This window comes from Copadichromis virginalis, linkage group LG12, assembly GCF_057382275.1.
Source record: "Copadichromis virginalis isolate Kocher_CV1m ecotype Utaka linkage group LG12, C_Virginalis_male_GT1.1, whole genome shotgun sequence".
Classification (NCBI taxonomy): Eukaryota; Metazoa; Chordata; class Actinopteri; order Cichliformes; family Cichlidae; genus Copadichromis; species Copadichromis virginalis.
Window position 1 is genome coordinate 40,802,095 of NC_140629.1, and position 22,569 is coordinate 40,824,663.

The window sequence follows — 22,569 nt, forward strand, 5'->3', positions numbered from 1 at the left end:
CCCGTCTAGCCTTTCTCTTCGTGGGGTTTACGAGTGGCTTGCACCCTGAACCCTCTGTGTGGATGTGGATTCCCTCAAACCAGAGCCGACAGTCGACACGTCCATGTGATTTATATAACTGTAGTTGGAACATGTTTCAGTAAACGGCTAAAAAGACAAAACTTGCCATTGTCCAAATATACATGGACCAAACTATACCTGTACACCTGCACCTAAAGGTCAAAGGTCACTCATTGCAGATACTGGTCTTCACATTTTGGACCAAGGAGAACTTGTTAAAAAGAGCACTAAAGGAGGACACTAAACTGAGATGGTGGCCTATGACACCACCTATCAGCCACCTATGGTGCAGTCCTGAGATCAGATCAGGGCTGGTGACCTCTGGTCCTTGTAGGACGGTGGGCGGGGCAGTGTCTCACAGAGGATAATGAGTCAGGACCCCCCCCCCCCACGAGGGGTTCAGTAGCTCTTGTTTTTAAAACGTCTTCACAGACGAACAGCTGGCTTCTTTTCAGTACTCAACACTCAGATCGAGGGTTTTACCTCAGCTCTGTGAAACGATTCTGGTTTGACGATCACCAGAAACAGCTCAACATTTTATTCAAGTTATCTGGAAACAGAAAAGTATCATCAGCATTGACTTCTAAGGAGAACAGAACGGGCCCCAGCACAGAGCCCTGGGGGACTCCTCTCTCACCACATGTGGTTTGCTGTGAGAACTTTTCATCTTTTATTTGCATTTGTCTGAAAACATCCTCAGAGTGGCTCCACCCGTTTTCCACCAGGTTCTTCATGACGGGCGGTCCTCAAAACTGAGCGCTGGGTTTGAGAGCTGGAGCGACGAGCCCCAAACGCCCGCACACGAGTCTCCTGGTCCCTGAAGGTGTCGAGAGCCGGACCGACCTGCAGAGAGCAGAGAGGGCGTCAGACGATGTTGTCATCGAGCGTGTCTGTGAACACGTCAGCCAGGTGTTACCACGCCTACACGCAAACTCCACACAGAGAAACGACAGCCGATGAAGATCATCCAAAAACCGCCGAGTCAGAGAAGAGCCAGTAAGTATACAGGTGTGTGTGTGTGTGCGCGCAGGTGTGTGTGTGTGCGCGTGTGTGTGCGCAGGTGTGTGTGCGTGTGTGTGTGTGTGTGTGTGCGCAGGTGTGTGTGTGCGCGCAGGTGTGTGAGTGTGTGTGTCACCTGTGCAAAGCGAGCTGGTTTGGGTGGTGTTTCTATGACCGGCAGAGATTTACTCCTCCTCAGCAGGCTGGTCCTCGTGTCAGGAATACACCCTGGTTTCATCTGCACACACACACACACACACACACACACACACACACACACACACACACACACACAGTGTGAACACAACACACACACACACACACACACACACAGTGTGAACACAACACACACACACACACACACACACACACACACACACACAGTGTGAACACAACACACACACACACACACCCTGTGGGCACTCGAGCCTCTCTCTCTCTCACCTTGCATTTGAGGTTGTTGGTTTGATTCTTCAGCTGATCATGGAGCCAGCGCTGAGCATACTGATGAGACAGGACGTCTGACATCGGAGACGACGGCCTGATGGAGACATCGATTGGTCACTGATCATTCAATATTATCGATCAGATATCATTTGATCATCGTGAAGTGATCAATTCCACCTGTTTCTGACTCCAAACGTGATGTCAGGAACCTGATCGCGGCATCGTGGAAGCCGACCGTGCCGCAGTTCGGAGGCGGAGCTCTGGGCCCTCTGAGCCCGGTACTGACTCAGCTCTTTGGGCGTCACCATGCCAGACTTCACCGCCTCGCGGTTCAGAGACACAAAGTCTGCATGCTGAGCGGCAGATTCTTCCTGCCGCGGCTGAACGTTCCAGCTGGAAAGAGCTGACAGAGCACAGGTGACGGGTAAGAGGACGCCCACGGGCCCAAAACCTTGGATCCGACAGGTGAGACGCTGGCTCGGAGTGAGATCGGCCAGCTTCAATCACACAGCGACACACAAAGTCCCACTTTGACACACCTGTCTCTGATGAGGGACTGCAGTTCAGCTGTGCATGAGTCACAGTTCAAAATAATCCTTCTTTATATCACTAAAGGCCCACTTTGTGCACAATGGACAACCTCTGGAAGCCTACAGAGGGGCAGAACCCCAGGTGGACTGTATTTAGTGGGCATGCAGCATCAGTGATTCAGCTCCTTATTTTCACCTCCAACCACCAGAAAATACAGAGACAGCTGTGTGTGTGTGTTTGTGTGTCTGTGTGACTGACAGATGAGAGGAGTCTTATGTTGTGTGTGTGTGTTTGACTGACAGCAGTGATTGCAGCCTGAAGGCATGTTAACTTCATGCAAACACACTCTGACAGCTGACTGCCTCACACACACACCCCTCCTGTTAGCGTAATCCCAGCACCTCAGCGCTCAGCCTGGGTTTAGCCAATTAGGATGTGAAGCTGCAGTTCCTCCAGTGTCCACCAGGCGGCGCTCATTTGTCCTTCGTGACACAAACACTGACCACCAAGAGAGCCAGTATTACAAACACACAGGGCTGTTATGACGATACATGTCTGATGATGATATGAAAACGTCTGGCGTTTCATGTCACGCTATGGTTTGTTTGGTTGTGTCACAAAATAAACTGTTTACGGCAACATTTTTCATCGCTCTGATTAAAGTTCTTTGACTTATACTTAAAATAACAACACTACGGACGGACGAGCCACTGTTCGTATGTGCTGCCACAATGACGGTAAACCCAGCGTGCGGCTCCGCCGTCCGCTTGTTTATTTTCCACATAAACCTTTCACAATAAAGCTGATGATCCTGTTGAGATTTTTCAAAATAAACTGAAGTGATGACAAACAGAAGGACCAGTCCAAACACATTGAGGACCTTATTCCTGAGGAGGGGCTACCTCTGTAGCATGGACATGGTTTGGTTATGAAAAGTCTGAATAGGACCAGAAAACTCTTCTACCACCTACGCAAGAGTCATGTGACAGAGTACGGCGTTTATGGATGAGAAGCAAAGCAGATCCGTCAGGTGCTCGACTCCAGGTACACGAGCTGGAAACACGTCACACAGGTCGAGGTGCCCGAGATTCACAGAATTTACAGAAAAGCTAAAATATTTGTGAAAAATATTGTTGTCGGGACAATAAATGTCTTATTTTGGGACATGAGATTTTGGTTATATCGCACAGCCACACACACACACACACACGATAACTGTCAGTGTGCTAATACTGTAGTGTGTGGGGGTGGGGGCTTACCTTCCGCCACGCCTCCATCCCTCAGCCAGTTACTGCTGGTTCCAAAAGTGAAGTCCGGACCAGGAACGGCAAAACCTTTGGACCGCGAGCGCCCAAGAGGCGCCTGCACACAGGAAGTTTGATGACATCATCATGTTTTCTATCAGCACTCTTCCTTTAAACTGGACATGGCCATATTTGCATAAAGGGGTGGAGCTAAACGAGAAGCATCGCCCTCTATTGGTGTTAACTACAGCCATCTATTATTTACAGTCTGTTGTTTCTCAGATCAAACTTTAGAAAATGATAACAAATTATTTATTTTTCTGAATGAACGAAAAATGAATGAATTTTGTTTGTTTATCAGATATTTTAAGCAAACGTCTAAGTTCAGAAACATTTTTCACCAAATAAACACAATGACAACAAAAACCTGTTTCATTAACCCAAAAGCATCTGACACATGACCCAGGAGAACGCCATCACACCAGCGCTGATTGGATCGTTGCCATTATTGCTACTATTATTATTACTGTACTATTGTTATTAATATTAGTAGTTGTAGTATTGGAGCGACCCAAACAGGAAAAAGTAAAGAATCAGTAAAAACAGCCTGCAGTGGATCAGCCAATCACTGACCTCCCAGCTCCCCCGCCCCCCAGTTACCTTGATTAGCAGCGGGTCGGTCAGCATCGAGCGTCTGACCACACCCACCCTCGGTGATGATGACATACTTCCTGTCAGAGGATGAAGATCAAAGCAGGCGTGAAGATTTGATTCTGAGGAACGAAAACAAGAAGAGACAGTGAGAGTGTGTGTGTGTGTGTGTGTGTGTATGTGTGAGTCTGTGTGTGTGTGTGTGTCTGTGTGTGTGTGTGTGTCTGTCTGTGTGTGTCTGTGAGTGTGTGTGTGTCTGTCTGTGTCCGTGTGTGTGTGTGTCTGTCTGTGTGTGTCTGTGAGTGTGTGTTCTGTGAGTGTGTGTGTGTGTCTGTGTGTGTGTGTGTGTGTGTGTGTCTGTGAGTGTGTGTGAGTCTGTGTGTGTGTGTCTGTCTGTGTGTGTCTGTGTGTGTGTGTGTGTGTCCGTGTGTCTGTGTGTGTCTGTGAGTGTGTGTTCTGTGAGTGTGTGTCTGTGTCTGTGAGTGTGTGTGAGTCTGTGTGTGTGTGTGTGTGTCTGTGTGTGTGTGTGTGAGTCTGTGTGTGTGTCTGTGTCTGTCTGTCTGTGTGTGTGTGTCTGTGTGTGTGTGTGTGTGTGTCCGTGTGTGTGTGTGTGTCTGTGAGTGTGTGTGAGTCTGTGTGTGTGTGTGTGTCTGTGTGTGTCTGTCTGTGTGTGTCTGTGTGTGTGTGTCTGTGAGTGTGTGTGTGAGTCTGTGTGTGTGTGTGTGTCTGTGTGTGTGTGTGAGTCTGTGTGTGTGTCTGTGTTTGTCTGTGAGTGTGTGTGTGTGTCTGTGTGTGTCTGTGTGTGTCTGTCTGTGTGTGTGTGTCCGTGTGTCCGTGTGTGTGTGTCTGTGTGTGTCTGTGTGTGTGTGTGTGTCTGTGAGTCTGTGTGTGTGTGTGTGTCTGTGTGTGTGTGTGTGTCTGTGAGTCTGTGTGAGTCTCTGTGTGTGTCTGTGAGTGTGTGTCTGTGAGTCTCTCCCACCTGAGTTTTGCTCCGTGTCCTGCGGAGTTGAGCTGACACGTTGCTATGGTAACGGGACGCTAACTGTGTCACACAGAGCATGCGCAGTACGGAAGCTCCCTAAAAGGTGAAAAAACACGAGGTGAAGGGACGTAGGCGCTGTGGGCGTGCCTCCTATCTGATCAATAACGTCACGTCACCGTGAGCCAATAATTGATCCGTTAAACACCCGTGAATGACTTTACCGAGCAGACGTGACACCGTGTCCTCAGGGTTTGCTACACTTCATTTCTATGCGTTACCACGCCCTCCTGTGGCTCCCACATGAACTGCATCTGACTCTGTGACCACCGAATGAACCCACGTCACAGCCCAGTGTCCGTGAGCAGAGAAAACAGCTGCTCGGCATGAACACGTTTCCTTTTTTCAAACCTCAACCGACTGCTGCAAACATGACGTCATTTCACTCCTCAGGGAGACGTCCACGCGCTGTACGACTGACATCTCAGCGTTTCCTGCTCTAACACACGCGTGCCGTGTTGTGACGTGTTCCTCTTTGCCCTGACTGCTTTAGAAAGTGTCCCTGCTGCCCATCAGGCATCTGAACCACACAGGATCTTGGATGTTCAGAGAGACCCGTTATCTGGTGTGACGGACCGAGCAGCGAAGCAAACTTAGGCACAGCTTACAATCCAAAAAATGATTTGTTTTTAATTTAACCCACAAACATAATTGTTTAAATCATGCAGAAAGGATCAAAGTCTTGGGCCCATAAAACAGGTCAAAAGTTAACAAACGGACCTCACTTAATAACGAGCCAAAGGGAAACTTAAATAGAGGCCCACAAAAAGGGCTAAAACACACAAAACCTAACTAAAACTAACATAATGGACTCCAATTCCCCCCATGGTCCCGAGTTATGGAATGAGCCATTTTGCAGCTTTCCATCAAGGCTTGCTCCGCCCCTTTTCCACCTCTTGGCTCTTCAGTCAGGCGACTGGAGCAGCTGCAACTAAGGTAATTTACTAAGGTAAGATTAAATCATGCATAACAGTGTAAACTGAAATGTGCGCACTTATTTTAGAAGGCAGTGTTATGTATCAGCCTCTACACAACGTGGCGATATTACCACGTTGTGTGGCTGTGCGTGCAGCCGTCACACCTGGGCTGGACTCCACACGCTCTGTGGCCACAGTCTGACCTTGAGGCCGATCTGAAGTTGCTGAACTTCTCTCGTTCTTCGATGAAAGTATTCTCTCAGTTTCTGTTGCCTTGTTTCTAATAAGTGCTGCAGTGTGTTAGTGAGCGTTTCAGCCTTTGTGATGTTGTTGGAAGTCTTGACTTCATGTGTCGAGCCATTAACAGCCGGGCCGATGACGCTCCAACGTCCTCCAACAGAGATCAGAGTGAGGACAGATAAGGATCTGTTCCCTCAGCGTTTGCCTTTTTAACAAGAGTCTCACTGTTTGTGCTCCTCTCTCCTCCACCCCGTCTGACTGTGCGTGGTGGGGGCTTGTTGTGTTGTGAGACACTCCCACTTTTTTGCAAAGTCTTCCAGGGAGCTGAACTCCGGTCCGTTATCTGAAATCACTGTTTCAGGGATTCCAAGTCATAAGTGATGACTGTTGCACTTCCTGTGTCTGACTTCAGCCACTCAACCTCAGTGAAATTGGAATAGTAATCCACTCAGAGGAGGTCAAAGGTCCACACGTATCTCCTGCCAGGGTGTTTCTGTGTGGATGTCGTGGATCTTTGGTCTGTTGTTTCTGCTGAGTGCTGCACACATCACAGCTGTTCACATCTCAGTGATACTCTGTGATTTCCAGGCCAAAACAGAACTTCTCTCGCTCTGCGTCTGCAGCGCTTAATAAACAAGTGACCGTCGTGAGTGTGCTTTAGCTTTCTGCTCTCAGCGCCGCAGGAACGATGAGCTGCTGTCCTTTGAACAGAACTCCACCCACTACTGAAATCTGTTCCCTGTAGTTCCAGTATGACTGAATGTATTTTGCAGCTTGTTGTTCGATCCAGAACTGTCTCTGTACGTTTAGTCACAATCACATCACTCCTAGTTTCCTTTCTGAATTCTTCTAGTTTTGCACTTGACACAGGTAAGATCATCGTGTTCACCTGAGCTTCTATGTCATCATCAGGTGAGCTGGTCACTGGTAGATTATCTCTGGATAACATGTCTGTGATGTAAATGGTAAATGGACTGATTCTTATATAGCACTTTCTTTCTATACTTAGTGATTCCTAACTCCATTCAGACACAGAGCAACTTGGGGTTAGTATCCGCCCAAGGATACTTGACATGCAGACTGAACCACTAACCTTGTGATCAGTAGGTGACCTGCCCCTCCCTCCTGAGCTAAAGCCCCCCCCTCCATGTGATGTACATTTCATTTCCTGGCTTGTACTGAACCTGTACTGTCATGTATTGATATGGCTATGTCTTAAGGTGATGACCTTTGAACCGGATGTTGTTGTTGTCCGAGGGAAGCCCCGTTAAGTGGCTAGTTGTAAGATGGACAGTGTTCAATAAAGCAACATAAAGACCGTGCTTTATGTCCTGATTCAATTCAGAGTGCTCTGCCTAATTTAGTAATAAGGTGAGCATACAACAATGGCGACGAGGACGACACGGACCTGGATTTGTTTTTGTGAGAAGTAGACCCAGCGGCGGCACGGTGTTAGCGGAAAAAAAAACTTGTGGGCTAACATGGAAAAGTCGGGTATTCAACCGTTCGCCTGCTACACGGATCCAGCTACGCTCGGACCGAGATGGACGCGCTGGTTAACATCCTTCGAGTTGTTTGCTGATGGGAAAGGTCTTATTTTGACGGATGATGCTACAGACGCGATCAGACAGCGGAGACGCGCTCTTCTACTGCACATGGCCGGACAGGACGTGCAGGACGTCTTCTGCACTCTACCACAGACGGGAGAGGCAAAGTTTTAAATATAGTTAAAACCCATATAGTATCTAAACTTCTCTTCCTTGCCACGGTTTTTCCTCCTCCTCACAAATCACTTTTAAACAAACTGTGTGTTAAATTAATATGGGGAACAAACCGTGAGGTTACGAAACGAACCTTAATGTATAAAGGCAAAGAGTGTGGTGGATTGGGTGCGCCAGATCTCCGTATCACTTTGAGAATTCCTTTTATTAAAAATGTGTTTAGCGCTCTTAATAGGAGAACCCCATGGATTAGAGGTAACGAAGCACAATGGGGAAAACTAAAAGGTAGGGCTAGATCCAATATGCCGTATTATAAACTCCTTTTTGGTGACACTACGGAACAGTGGAAAGACCTTAATATTAACTGGACACAAGTATCCACTAAACAAGTATACAATATAATTAACAGTAAAAATAATGAAGGACAGATAAAATATAAGGGCGTGGGCGTAGAAGAATGCCCGCTAGTAGTTAAAAATATCTACGACAAATTAATCTCTGAAAATATGAGAGACACTGTGTGGTTGATATCTGTTGGACGCCTCCCCGTTAGAGCGGTGGTGCAGTGGAGCTGTTATGTTACCACCAAAGAATGCCCAATGCCACGGTGTGTCGAGGATGAAACCCTTGAACATTTACTGTTATCCTGTTATAGAACAGTAGAAATCAGACAACAGATGACTAAAATGGGTTTTGAAATTGACAACAATATACAAGCTATAAAATATGGTCTGTTTAAAGAAAAAATGTATGACAGTAAAAGACGCCTCTTTTGGCTTATTATGTGTGTCATTAACACCCACATTTGGAAAACCAGAGCCAAGGTGGTCATTGAGCAAAAAATGATAGATAGCGTTGCTGTGTGCAAAAATATCCTTACAGACCTGAGGAGGAGGAAGACTTTAGAACAAAAAAAGAATAGCCCTTTACCTTGGGACCTTTTGAAGATATAATTAATGTTAATATGTTTGATTAATTTAACTTTTGTATTAATGTATCTATTGTAAATTATTAAGAGATAGCAAGGGTGGTTAGGAAAAGACCTGCCGTGGGAGCTTTTATTATTATAATATGTAAAATAAGATGTGAATAATTTGTGCATGGTGCTTGTATTATGTGTATTTGTAATTGTGAATTTTGATATTTAAATAAAGTGATTTAAAAAAAAAAAAAAAAAAAAGCAAAGGATTACAGCGCTGCGGTGACTGCGCTCAACACTTACTTTGTTCTTCAAGTGAATGCAGCATACGCACGCCAAACTTTCCACAAATTGTCCCAAACACCAGGTGAGACTGTGCAACAATTTTGTACACGTTTGAGGCGAGCTGCAAAAGACTGTGACTTTCAAGCTGACAATGATAACCAGATACGGGACGCTATCCTGAGTAAATGCACTTCTGAATATGTACGGAGAAAGCTGCTTGAGGAGGGTCCAGGCTTAACTCTAAATCGCACGTTAGAGGTGGCTTCACACTGTGAACGTGCGGAGGAGCAGATGGCGGCGATGAGTGTCACCGGGGAAAAGAAAGGAGAGGACACGGTCAGCCGGATTTTTACAGCAAAGAAAGAGAAGAACAACAGACCAAAAGGAAAAATGAAAGATGATAATAAAACAGACAGACAGTGTTACAGGTGTGGTTATACTGACCACATGGGCAAAGATCCCAAATGCCCAGCACGAGGACAAACATGTCACAAGTGTAATGGTAAGGACCACTTTTCAAAAATGTGTCGTACAAAAAGACAAAAGAAACAAAATGTGAATGCTGTTGAACAAGATGATTATGCATTTACTGTAAATGATGATAATGTACCTGAGAAACTTACCTTTTCTGTTGGGGGAATAGAGTTGAAAATGTTAGTTGACTCTGGAGCTACAAGTAATGTGATGGGAGAAAACATATGGGAAAAGCTAAAAGCTGAAAAGATAAAATGTCACTCATATGTACCCAAAGAGCAGAGGAATTTATATGCATATTCCTCAGCACAGGCACTCACGGTTAAAGGCGCATTCAGATGTGAAATCAAGATTGGTGACAGGACTGAAGAGGCTGAATTTATTGTGATTAGAGGTAATGGTGAACCACTCCTGGGGAAAAAGACTGCCATAAAGTTAAGAGTGTTGAAAATAGGTGAAAATGTGGCGGCTGTCGCAGATTTAAAGCACACTCTTAAAGAAAAGTATCCAAAAGTGTTCAAAGGAGTAGGAAAGCTAAACACCAAACAGATCAGCCTGTACATTGATCCAAATGTGAAACCAGTAGCACAGCCACTGAGGCGCATACCTTATCATTTGAGGGATGCAGTGGAGAAAAAGATCAATGAACTAATCGACATGGACATTATAGAACGTGTAGAAGGACCTACACCTTGGGTAAATCCTGTAGTGGTACTCCCAAAGAAATGTGACAAAGATATCAGAATGTGCTTAGACATGAGAAAAGCAAATGAGGCAATAATCAGGGAAAGATACCCCATACCCACTGTGGATGAAATCTTGCAAGGACTAAACGGCTCTGCAATCTTCACCAAACTCGATCTCAAGTGGGGATACCATCAGCTAGAGCTTACCCCGGAGTCAAGAGAGATAACTACATTTGCAGTGCACAACGGAGTATACCGGTACAAAAGGCTAATATTTGGAGTCTCATCAGCTAGTGAGCAATATCAGCATGAGATTGCCAATGCACTAGCTGGCATTGAAGGAGTTGAGAACATTTCAGATGACGTAATCATACACGCGCCAGACCAAGAAACACATGATAAGCGCCTGCATGCTGTGATGAAGAGACTCTCTGACTGTGGCCTGACACTAAACTCAGAGAAGTGTCAGTTCAACATGGACAGACTCGTGTTCATGGGAATACTGCTGACACAGAAAGGCATCGGCCCGACTGAAGAAAGAGTGAGAGCTGTGGTGGAAGCCCGAGAACCGAAGAATGCTACAGAGGTGAGAAGCTTTCTTGGACTGGTAGGCTTCAGTAGCAGGTTCATACCACAGTTTGCTACACTCTCTGAACCACTAAGACGTTTAACTCGAAAAGAAACTATGTTTACATTCGGGCCAGAACAAAAGCAAGCATTTGAAAGACTAAAGACTGAGTTAGCCTGAGCAGGTACCCTAGCCTATTTTGACAAAGAAGCCCCAACCAGAGTCATAGCAGATGCAAGCCCTGTAGGCTTGGGCGCAGTGCTAATTCAAATACAGAACGGAGAAGAGGTACCAGTGTGCTACGTAAGTCGGAGTTTAACGGACTGTGAGCGAAGATATTCTCAAACAGAAAGAGAAGCCCTAGCACTAGTATGGGCATGTGAGAGACTACATCCATATGTGTATGGCAGGAAGTTTGACCTCATCACAGACCACAAGCCATTAGAGGTCATATACAGCCAGAAATCTAAACCTTGTGCACGCATAGAAAGATGGGTTCTCAGACTGCAACCATATGACTTTAAAGTAGTGCACATCGCGGGAAAGCAAAACATTGCGGATTCACTGTCAAGACTGCTGGCTGACACCACGTCAAAAGAGACACATAAGCATGAATCTGAAGAATATGTGAGATTTGTTGCAGTTAATGCTACTCCAAAAGCACTCACAACAAGAGAGGTTGAAGAAGCCTCTGCTACAGACTCAGAATTAACAGAAGTGCGAAGAGCTATTGAAAATGGACACTTTGAAAAATGCAAAACATATGCACCCATTGCAAATGAACTGTGTGTCATCGGCTACATAGTTTTGCGGGGAACTCGCATTGTATTGCCAGAAAACCTCAGAGCTCAAGCACTGTCACTAGCTCATGAAGGACATTTAGGAATTGTTGGAACCAAACAGCATCTCAGAACAAAAGTTTGGTGGCCAGGGATGGACAAAGCTGCAGAAAAGTTTTGTAAAGCTTGTCACGGATGTCAAATAGTAGCCAGACCAGATCCACCTGAACCACTGAGAAACACAGTTTTACCGGATGGACCATGGCGAGATGTGGCGGTAGACTTACTGGGACCGCTACCTTCGAACCACTCAATACTTGCACTGATAGATTACTACAGTCGGTACTATGAGTATGATGTAATGTCATCTACAACTGCTGAAAAAGTCATTGACTCTATTGACTGTATATTTAGCAGACATGGGCTACCAGTTACAATCAAATCTGATAACGGCCCACAGTTCAAATCTGAGCTGTTCAGAGAATATTGTGAAACTAATGGAATCAAACATATAAGAACTACACCAAAATGGGCTCAAGCAAATGGGGAAGTGGAACGTCAAAATGCATCATTGATGAAAAGAATCAGGATCGCACAAGCCGAAGGACTTGACTGGAAGCGAGAGCTACGAAAATATGTAACAGTGTATCGCAGCATTGAACATCCAACCACGGGCAAAAGTCCGGCAGAACTACTGTTCAACCGCAAAATGAGAGGAAAGTTACCGAACATCAGTGAGGCAAAAACAACGGAGTTGGACATGCGTGACAGAGACGCTGAACAGAAGGGAAAATCAAAGACTTATGCTGATGAACGAAGGGGAGCTGAGTATTCAAAAGTTGACTCGGGAGACACAGTGCTGGTTCAAGAAGACAAAGTGGACAAGTTTACAACACCATTCAACGCAACACCACACAAAGTTGTAAGCAGAACTGGAAACCAAGTCATTATTGAATCACCAACAGGAGCTCGCTATCACCGGAATACCACACATGTGAAGAAATACGAGACGAATGAGACCAGAGAAGGACACTATGACACAATACCTGAAAGGGAGGAAGGAACACCCACAAAGACTGACACCTTCACTCCAACACCACAAGAGGGCTCCCAGGGGCCAGAGAGACCAAGTAGATCACAGAGGGCTAAAAAGATACCCGAGAGGTTTCGTGATTTTGTGGTGAAATGAACTATAATATGTTAAGGTGAAGAGGTAACTTAAAGTTGGCAAGTTTCAAGTTCATATGTGTATTTCGACATGTATATATTGAAAAAAGAAAGGTACATGTGTGGTGAGACAGTTAGATTATATACTTGTTAGAAAGTAAGACAAGAAGAATGTTCATTGTGGAAAAAAAAAAGACATCAAAGTTATTACAACTAAAGTTTGAGTCTAAGGAAAAGGGGGATGTCATGTATTGATATGGCTATGTCTTAAGGTGATGACCTTTGAACCGGATGTTGTTGTTGTCCGAGGGAAGCCCCGTTAAGTGGCTAGTTGTAAGATGGACAGTGTTCAATAAAGCAACATAAAGACCGTGCTTTATGTCCTGATTCAATTCAGAGTGCTCTGCCTAATTTAGTAATAAGGTGAGCATACAACATGTACCTGACATTTTTGCAGTCTCATTAGGAGTCTGTATTCCTAATGAGACTGTACATAGTAGTTTCTGATCTGTCTCCACGTTCACTTCTCTTCCATATTCGTACTGATGGAAACGTTCTGCACTGCTAGCATCTCTTTCTCTCTTTGTGCGTAACGCTGCTCGGTTCGTCAGTGAGTGGATGGGTAAGCAGCTGGATGGTCATCTTGTAGTAAGACAGCACCGAAGCCACTTTTGGAAGCATCGACGGATTGTGTTACTGGAAGCTGTACGTCATAGTATCTGAGTATCTGAGTACCGGGCTTCCACATGAACTACATCTGAATCAGTAACTATTCATACCTATCATGACACTGACCACAAACCGTCCCCCGGTTATTTTGTAGTACTGGTAGTAATATTTATAGCAGTATTTGTAGTACTTTTGTTTGTTTTGATTGTTTCAGAGTTTGAGGGTTCAAAGGCCGGGTCCTCCAGTCTGCAGCCCAGGCTCCCCCAGTGCCCCACTGGTCAGATACTGATGAAGCTTGTTTCAGTGAGGGGTCACAGATCAGAAATGATCAAAACTACAAACATGAATATTTCACCCTGCAGACCAGCAGTGGTGAAAAAGCGGAGGGCAGAGCTTGGTTTGCCTGCGAGTCTGAAGCGGCGTCATCACTAACGTGTTGGTGAGCGCCATGGCTCAACTTCCATCGGCACACCTCTGAACAGCTGTGACAGTACGCACGCTCATTTTAACATTCAGCAGAGCTGATCTTTGCCTGCCAATCCAACCAAGTACACCTTCAGGACCTCCGGTTGTTCTGCTGCTCGGCCTGCAGGGGGCGGCAGAGAGCCACGCTGCTTTCACAGGCTGTAGGGAATTGGAAACTCCAACAGAAACCAGATTAAAGCAGGAGTGAAACAGCGAGCTGAAGCTTGGAACAAGAAGAATTGATGCCTTTGTTTTTTCCTGCATTATAAATCAAGCGCTGCTTTCTCTTACAGTCTGATATCTGTCATCAACCTGTGGGAGCCTCATGAATGTCTCCGCCTCCATCACCTGCTGCCCCGCAGGACCAACTCAAGTTTTATTAATAGGGCTATCAGATGTGTACCAACCTGACCTCTGACAACACAGCTGATGGTCCCAACCCCATTAAGAAGGGAAGAAATTTCACCATTGAACCCGTGTGAAAGGCACACCTGTGAGGTGAAACCATGTCAGGTGACTACATCATGAAACTCACTAAAAGAAGAACGAGGGTTTGCAGCGCTGTCAACAAAGCAAAGGGTGGAATCTAAAACATAAAACATATTTAGAGTTATCTCTCATTTTTTCTTTGCTGCATAATGCCATATATCTAAATATATTTGATGTCTTCAGTTTGTATCTATAATGTACAAAGTAGCAAAAGTTGAAATGAGAAGGTGTGTCCCAACCTTGACTGGCAGTGCAAAAGGGAATTTGTGCTTAAATTGAAATTACATTTTTTTTCTTAAAGAAATGGTTTAGTTCATGTAATTATTCTATCACGTGTCATTTTCATTGCAAATATTAATCACGGTTAAATTAAATGCAGTTCCAGCTGTAGAGGAGGTCCGCACTCCCGTGTGAACGAAGTACCGACTGGAACGGACAAGCACGCGAGTACGAACATGCGTACTTGAGTATTAATGCACGGCTCTCATCAATGAAGTCTAACTTTTCCGAGCACTCTTGAACGCAGCAGAGGGATAACGCGTCAGACCGGCTCGCAGCGCACGCTCGTCGGAGATAGTCTATTAAAGCAACACGAGCCACTACGTCACAGCGTCACGGACACTGTCCCACTCAAACGGAGACCCACATAGACTGCGCGTGCGCCGGTGTCCCGGTATAGGCTCGGAGTGAGGCCTCTGTCGGCTGCTCTCCGAGCTTCGTACGTTCAGCGGGCCTCTGCTCTCATGTCTCCCCGGCTGTTGAGGCTGGTTTCCGGCTCGGACTCTGTGGTTCTCTGACTCCCTGTTCGCGGTGTATTGGTTCTCGGATGGCGGCGATGCTCTGGCTGGGAGCGGCGGCGACGGTCTTCTGCCTGGTGCCCGGCTCCCTGGGAGGCGCAGGCCGGCTCTACACGGAGGAGGACCCGCTGGTGATCCTGAGCAGCGACAGCCTGAAGTCCGCCGTCACTAACTCGTCCTCGGCCTGGCTCATCCAGTTCTTCTCGTCCTGGTGTGGACACTGCATCCAGTACTCCAGCACATGGAAGGCTCTGGCCCAGGACGTGAAAGGTACTGCTGCGAAGATACTGTTCCCCGTGCGTTCGGGTCAAACCAGACTCTATTCAAAAATATGCTGTTTACATCGTGTCCGTTAATCGGTGAAAATAGGACCAAATTTTAAGCATAGTCTGAGTGCTTTCCAATGACGTCAGATCTCTGTACCGATTCGGCGTTAAAACAATTAACAATAAACTTATCAGTTGTTTATTTTTAGCTCATTTTCCTGCTGCTAGCTCGCTCTTGTAAACGTTTTCGGTTGTTCAGAGAAACTTAAATGTAGCGTTTATTTCAATGGGGTTCTGAATGGCAGGGAGACTCCGTGTGTGGACGTGCTGGGACAGGTAAATCGTTCAAACTACAGACCGAAGGAAGCGACATCCCGGGATGAAGGTGTGCTAACGATGAGGGCAGCTGGGGACACAGCGTCAGGTGCTAACGGCAGGTAGCCAACAGTGCGAGGGACTCAGGTGTGTCCCTGCTGAGTGGAACAGACTCGGTAACAAAGGTTTAAGGGCTTTAAAGGCTGTCAGTTCAAAGGTCACAGCTAAAAGCTGAAATGACTGCAGAGATACTGATCAGTATTTGAGACTCTTGATTTGTGTTATGATGTGTTTGGTTATTGATCAGCGATTGGCTGCACTGATTGGAAGCCAGTGAGGGCCACACCAGAGCAGGGCCCTTTTTCAGGAAGCCGGTTTAGAAAACTCAGAGTGAAAAACGATACTCAGGGTTGAGTAACCCCGAACTGTCCAACTCGGAATATTCTGTTTCAGAAAGGCTGATAACAATTAGTTCAGTCAACGCGGAGTTGCTTTAACCCCAAGTGAAGTGCGCGCACGAGGATACATAAAGCCCAGGGGCCCGTTCTTCGTACCTCGCTTACTACATCCAAGATCAAATGAAACATCCAAGACCAAATCATCGCGCTAACTCTGAGCTCGCTAATCCGGTTCCCCGAACAAACCTGTTGTTGACGATCAGTACAGCTGGATGAAGTAATGTGAGATCACTGGGTGGCTTAACAGGGGCTACGCATCGATAGTAGAAACACTGATCGGCAACCCTTTGATTGGTCGGCAAAAAGTATTTTTCGGCAGCAGAGCAAGAACTCTTGATTGAGGGATTTCAGGAGTTTCAGAGTTTAATTAAAACTCAAGGGAACACTGCAAAGGCTGCAAAAGCAAGGAGAGAGGGCTGGCAGAAAGTTGCTGACAAATCAAACTCGTAAGTAATTTAATAATAATAATAATAATGGATTGGATTTATATAGTGCTTTTCAAGGCACCCAAAGCGCTTTACAATACCACTATTCATTCACTCTCACATTCACACACTGGTGGAGGCAGCTACAGGTGTAGCCACAGCTGCCCTGGGGCAGACTGACAGAAGCCAGGCTGCCATATCGCACCATCGGCCCCTCTGGCCAACACCAGTAGGCGGTAGGGTAAATTTATCATATTATATTATATTATATTATATTATATCCTCTTTCACATTAGAGCCACGACAGGACCCACTAGAACATGGGAACAAGTAAAAGTGAAATATAAGAACATTCTACAGAATGGTAATATTTATCACTTATATTGCTTTTCGTCTCTAGGAAAGAGAGCCTGAAATAATCTGTTTGTTTGTTTATAACAGCAACCAAGAAAAGGGCAGAGGAAAAAAAGACAGGTGGTGGTCCTGCACCCCCTCGTCAACAAGTTGGTTAAGTAAATAATACCCTCACGGGAAAATCGATATCTCTCTATGAGCACACTGTCGCGCTGAGCTAAAGGATCCTGTCTATCCCGCAATATACGCTGGATTCTGAGGACTCTCCTTATCAATCTTGCACCTTCTGCAATGGGTTGCTCGCGTATACGGACAGGACATGGCTGCGACAGGCTTCCCAAATCCACCTTCGCTTTTATAGCCGTGGTCTCTCATCTTGATTACACGAAGTAATTTACAATTACTACTCTGAAATATGAATTACATCTGTAATAATCACATACATGTAATAGAATGATTAATAGTACATTTCCCTTTTGTTAGGAAATGACCTGTATGTATCTGTGTGACATCAATAAAAGGATCAAGTGCTGCATTGTCTTTAGTTACATTGATAATATTATTTATGGTAAAACAGTGGAAAAATATCGCTGTTGCTTTCGTATAAATGAAGCGGACATACCTGCGTGGCCGCGATCTAATCCTGTTTACATAAAGTAAACCTGCTCCCGAGCAGGTTTACGCTTACGGATCTGTTGCTATGACAGCAAGTCCCGGATGAGCTTCGGGGAACCGACTGATCCAGGATCACGCGAAATCGTCAACAATCAAATCCAGCTAACTTACTTAGCGCGGTACGAAGAACGGGCCCTTGATTAGTGGAGCACAGATTAAGCGAGTCACCATGGAGACGGAGGGAAAGAAGGCGCGGTCAATGTATCTTACAGCGCTTGAGGCCGAAATTCTGATGGCAGCATATGCCGATAACATGCAAATTCCGCGGAAAAAAAGTAACGCAGCCTCAGCTGCAAAAGAAAGAGAGCATGTATGGCAAAACATAGCCGACAGAGTCAATGCGTGAGTGTTAATTTAAACATTGATCGAGGGATTTCCACCCATTTAACACGTTATTTTATTATATTTCATTTTATTTGTTATTTCATACATTTTATTTTGTGATGTGATGTGAGCGCAGGTGCAACCCAACAGGCCCCAAACGTTCCTGGCAGCAAGTAAAAATGAAATATAAAAATATAGTCCAAACAGGTGAGGTGTAATTGTATTATGAGCCATAGTGCTTGGTCTGTTTGTCCCATGTAAATCAATTGCAGTTAGAGGCTACATTAATTTTCTTTCTGTAAGCACTTATTGAAATTATCTGAGCACATTACAAGTACATATTTGCTTACTCTGTATGCTCAAATGTGGCCCGTTATAGCCAACAGAAAAACAGGTGGAGGTCCTCCACCACCACCACTCACAGAGCCTGGCCGCTTGGCTTCCACATTTGTGATAATGTTGGCAGCATCACATATGATCTTCACAGTGCTGAGAACACAAATTAGCATCCATTACTATGATAAAATAATTTGTTAGTTTGAAATGCTACAGGGAACTATGTACCTGTACATTAATGCTGTGGAAAGACTTCCTGTTCACATAGTCTCCTTCATTTACTGAAGGAGCAATGATTGGAATGTGAGTGCCATCTATACAGCCAATCACGCCTGGGAACCCTGAAAATAAATGTAAAATGTAAGTAGTAGTCCAAGTATCACCACATCATAAATTAAGTTTTGTTCATCCTGATACCTGCAATTTTGTGGCATCCCTCTTTGATAAATCTTGTGGGTCTATGACCGGGGAACACCACAAACGAGTACAGGAGACGTTTCAGTGCAACTGTAACATTCCTGACTGCCCGACAGACGGTAGCCTTGGAAACGTGCTCAGCGTCACCAATATTATACAGAAAGCTCCCGTTTGCAAAAAACCGAAGTGCAATACAAATAATATGCAATGAAATGAGAGCATGTCCGCGATGTGTCACATGAGCAATATTAGGCCTGAGGATGTTATCCAAATAAATTATAGATTGTGCTGAGAAACGGTAACGTTCGCACAGAAAATCATCAGGAAATGATAAAATGTCCAAACGCGCTCTAATCACTCTCTCCCGGCGGAGAGCTCTGCGGAGAATTTGGGCTTCAACATCTACTGGCTCTTCAAGGAAGGGACACGCCATCTCTGACACTTCCTACAGTCAGGTTTCCGACAAAGAGGCGGAGACAGTCAGGGTTAGTTGAAGTAAACCTGCTAGGGGGCAGGTTAGCTTCACGGAGTGTGTCGTCATAGTAACTCACTCAGAATTAATCTAAACTCGCTTTGTGAAACCAAAAACCCAGAGTTTTCGTTAACTCAGGGTATACTTACTCAGAGTTTGCACTAAACCGGCTTCCTGAAACAGGGCCCAGAAGGTGGATGAAGGTAAACACTGATGTTTGTTACTGGAGTCACCAATGCAGACGTGTCCCTCCTGGGCCTCCGGAGCTTGAGGACCCGATGGTGTTTGTACTGAAGCACCTGCGGCTCCTAATCTTTTCCCACCAGATCGAACACACAGTTTCCATTCACATGTTTGTATACCTGTCCACGTGAGGACCCTCCCTCTGACCGTCACCTGCGTCGTCTTTCCCTGCAGACTGTTTTTCCTAAACCTCTCACCTGTACGTTGTTACACCCCAGCCCAGGGAAAACCGGCGTGCGACATAAGGAAAATAAAAATAAGGAAAAATGCCCCCCCACTCCCTGCTCTTAAGGAGGACGAACCAACAAAAAACAGCTACCACAGATTTCACAACAGCCAGTCAGTTTATTGAGTCCCAAAAGGTAGCAGGCATCAGGGTGAGCATGGCCAAAACAAACAAAAACTCTAGAAATGAATTGCAGCTGGCTTACCTTCACAGAAAACCCCAAACATAATTTACAGGTGTCTTACCTGCCTCTCTAACCAAAAACAGGAGAAAAGGTTCCCAAAGAAAAATGGCTTCTCACCCCTACAGCTACCGAGTAAAAACAGTATCGACAACTATTTACAACACAGGGGCGATCACGACAAACTGAAACACAGGGCTTAAATACATAGAGGGAGCAATCAGGGAATGGACAACAGGAGGGAAACACAGCTGGGGCGAATCAGAACTGACGAGACAAGGAAGCGTAAACTGAACACACTGAGATAAGACAGACCTTCAAAGTAAAACAGGAAACACATAACAGTCACGCCTAACACAAAACACTGACAACATTGGATCATAACAACGTTTAAAGCGCTCCTGTCCTCTGTGATCTGGATGTAAAGTGAATTTTGTGGATGTTTTCGTCACCCAACGCCAGTAAAGCCATACGAGGCTCTCTGTTCTGGGGGAGGCCTGGGGTTGCTCAGCCCTCCTGAACACTTGGCGGTCTTCAGACTTCTTCTCTGGTGTTCTGGACCTTTGTCAGAGGAGTATGTGGGCTCTGCAGCAGCTTCTGTCTAACACTCATGAGGTTTCCTCACTTCCTCTTCCTGTTGCGTCCCCTGTGTCACAGCCCCTCCCTGCCACAGAGGCAGCGAGGAGATTTGAGAAAGTTTTTTTATGAGAGTTTAACCAGTTTCTGATGAAACAACCCGACCTCCCAGCGAGGCCGGATCACTGCACGTGTGCACAAACATGTTGTTCTGAGGAAGACTACATGAAAGTTTCAGTTCCATTAGCAATAATAAGTATTGGAAGCGGTCGTTGTAACACAGGTTTTGGATTTGAAGCCAGTTAAAGTCAGCCCAGCGTCACTGAGTGCAACAGGCGTCACATTTTAATCCAAGTGTCACCCTTCATCTACAGCACTGTGCAAAAGTCCTGAGCCGCCCCACATCTCTTTATATTTTGCAGGAGACACACTGTTGTCGTTTTTTAAGTCTTGAGTAATCACTGCCCAAGATTTTTGGACTGCTAATAACCAGAATCGTTTCCCAGCATGCTTTGCAGTGTGTCCTAAAAAATGCAATGAAACTGGACTTTCTACAGCACATGAGCAGCGTGAAGAGTCATGTCCAGTCACAGACATTTGTGTTTGCACATTTCCAGAAAGCGCTGCACATATTTCAAATTTTCCTCTGGAATATAAAGACATGAGGGGCGGCTCAGGACTTTTGCACAGTGCTGTGGATAAACTGGTGAAGGGAGCTGCTTTAAATAGAAGTACCTGATACCTGTGCAGCACGGGGCTGCAGCACGGGGCTGCAGCCTGCTTCAGGACTCAGCAACGCTCACACAGTCTCAAACCGTGTGCAACCGACAAAACAACCAGTCCCGAAACACGCCCTGACTAACACACACACAGTGACACACACGCTTCCTTTTAAACCTGCAGAGGTAAATGGTGACTGCTGCTGCCCTCTGCAGGCTGCAGGGGGTAACTGCACGCTCTCTCTGCGTTACCATCAAAGAGACAAAGTAGAAGAATGAAAACCAGAGGAAATCGATGTTTCTGGCACCTGTTTGAACTTTGGCCTGAACGACACACCTGTGGCTGAAACACACCTGGACCTCGGTCTGCATTCAGCCTGTGTTTCTCCCGCTGTCGGTCTGTCTAACCGTCGTGCAGGCGTCCGCGGGGTGAAAAGGGATGAATGGCGAGTCTTAGGCGCACGCTCGTTACTGCTATTAGAAAGTGAGCGAGTGCACTTCTGATGAATCGCGTCATCGTAACTCACGACGACTCCACACATAACGAGCTCGTCCACCTCCAAACTGGATGGCACCTGTCAGCAGGTTAAAGAAGGTGTGTGTGTGTGTGTGTGTGTGTGTGTGTGTGTGTGTGTGTGTGTGTGTGTGTGTGTCAGACTGGCAGGATGCCATCAGCGTGGGTGTGTTGGACTGCGCTCAGGAGGAAAACTTTGACGTCTGTAAGGACTACAGCATCAAGTTCTACCCCACCTTCAAGGTACGTCAGCATGTACCTGCTGCAGGTGTTTACACTGCTGCCGGTTAGTGTCGCCCCCCGCAGGGGCTGATGGGTAATAACCACCTCATTTTTCTATCCTCAGTTCTTCTGGGCCCACAGTCCACCATCGGAGCGAGGGACGACCTACAGAGGTGAGACTCACCTGAACGTCCCGCTCACTTCCTTCCTTCCTTCCTTCCTTCCTTCCTTCCTTAGGACTCGATTAAAAACAAACACAAGAGTCGACCTTTTAAATAAAGACATGTATTTTTGTTTATGTTGTTAAAAACGATGACTGTGTGTGCAGGTGCAGACCGGTCGATCCCGTCTGTCCGTCAGCTGATGGTGAACGTCCTGCAGAACCACACTAATCTGGACCGGCCCAAGCACTGCCCTCCTTTAGAGCCCTACAGGTACCTGGACCTAAACCTGGACCGGGTCGGAGTCTGTGCCACTGCTAACCTCGCTCTTTATGTTCGTCTGCAGCGCTGCTCAACTGCTACCTCTGCTGGGTCAAAGGTCAGATCACTACACGGCCATCCTGGTGGAGGAACCGGACTCGTACGTGGGGCGAGAGGTAACCAGAACAGGAAAGAGGAGACTCGGTCAAAGTCACAGATCAGAACGGGAACAGGAAGCGCTGTCCGATAAACCTGCAACACACGGAGACGAGCGCGT

General features: G+C 46.0%; 2 protein-coding genes across 2 annotated transcripts in view; one reads left to right on the top strand and one right to left on the bottom strand.

Moving 5' to 3' along the window:
* Positions 1-583: 583 nt before the first annotated feature.
* On the bottom strand, positions 584-5,336 carry cfap77 (cilia and flagella associated protein 77). The gene is made up of 8 exons (XM_085476598.1): positions 5,136-5,336; positions 4,912-5,010; positions 3,942-4,054; positions 3,297-3,399; positions 1,684-1,909; positions 1,504-1,600; positions 1,196-1,297; positions 584-903 (listed from the first exon to the last, which is right to left on the bottom strand). Exons 3-8 carry the CDS (start codon positions 4,005-4,007, stop codon positions 757-759), a joined length of 741 nt encoding a protein of 246 aa, XP_085332724.1. The 5' UTR covers positions 4,008-4,054; positions 4,912-5,010; positions 5,136-5,336; the 3' UTR covers positions 584-756.
* Positions 5,337-14,945: 9,609 nt separating this feature from the next.
* The window catches only part of qsox2 (quiescin Q6 sulfhydryl oxidase 2), a 14,715-nt gene continuing 7,091 nt past the window's right edge, over positions 14,946-22,569 (top strand). Inside the window, exons 1-5 of the mRNA XM_085476597.1 lie at positions 14,946-15,417; positions 21,791-21,891; positions 21,995-22,043; positions 22,199-22,304; positions 22,378-22,468. Coding sequence (XP_085332723.1) covers positions 15,177-15,417; positions 21,791-21,891; positions 21,995-22,043; positions 22,199-22,304; positions 22,378-22,468 — 588 coding nt within the window. The 5' untranslated portion in view covers positions 14,946-15,176. The remainder of the gene's footprint in view (positions 15,418-21,790; positions 21,892-21,994; positions 22,044-22,198; positions 22,305-22,377; positions 22,469-22,569) is intronic.

Bases quoted from the DNA above. Each gene is read 5' to 3' on its own strand.
- cfap77 (XM_085476598.1), bottom strand. From the start codon at position 4,007: ATGTCATCATCACCGAGGGTGGGTGTGGTCAGACGCTCGATGCTGACC. The intron at 3,400-3,941 runs GTAACTGGGGGG...TCCTGTGTGCAG, and splicing joins CCGACCCGCTGCTAATCAAG to GCGCCTCTTGGGCGCTCGCG. The intron at 1,910-3,296 runs GTAAGCCCCCAC...GTGCTCTGTCAG, and splicing joins GGATGGAGGCGTGGCGGAAG to CTCTTTCCAGCTGGAACGTT.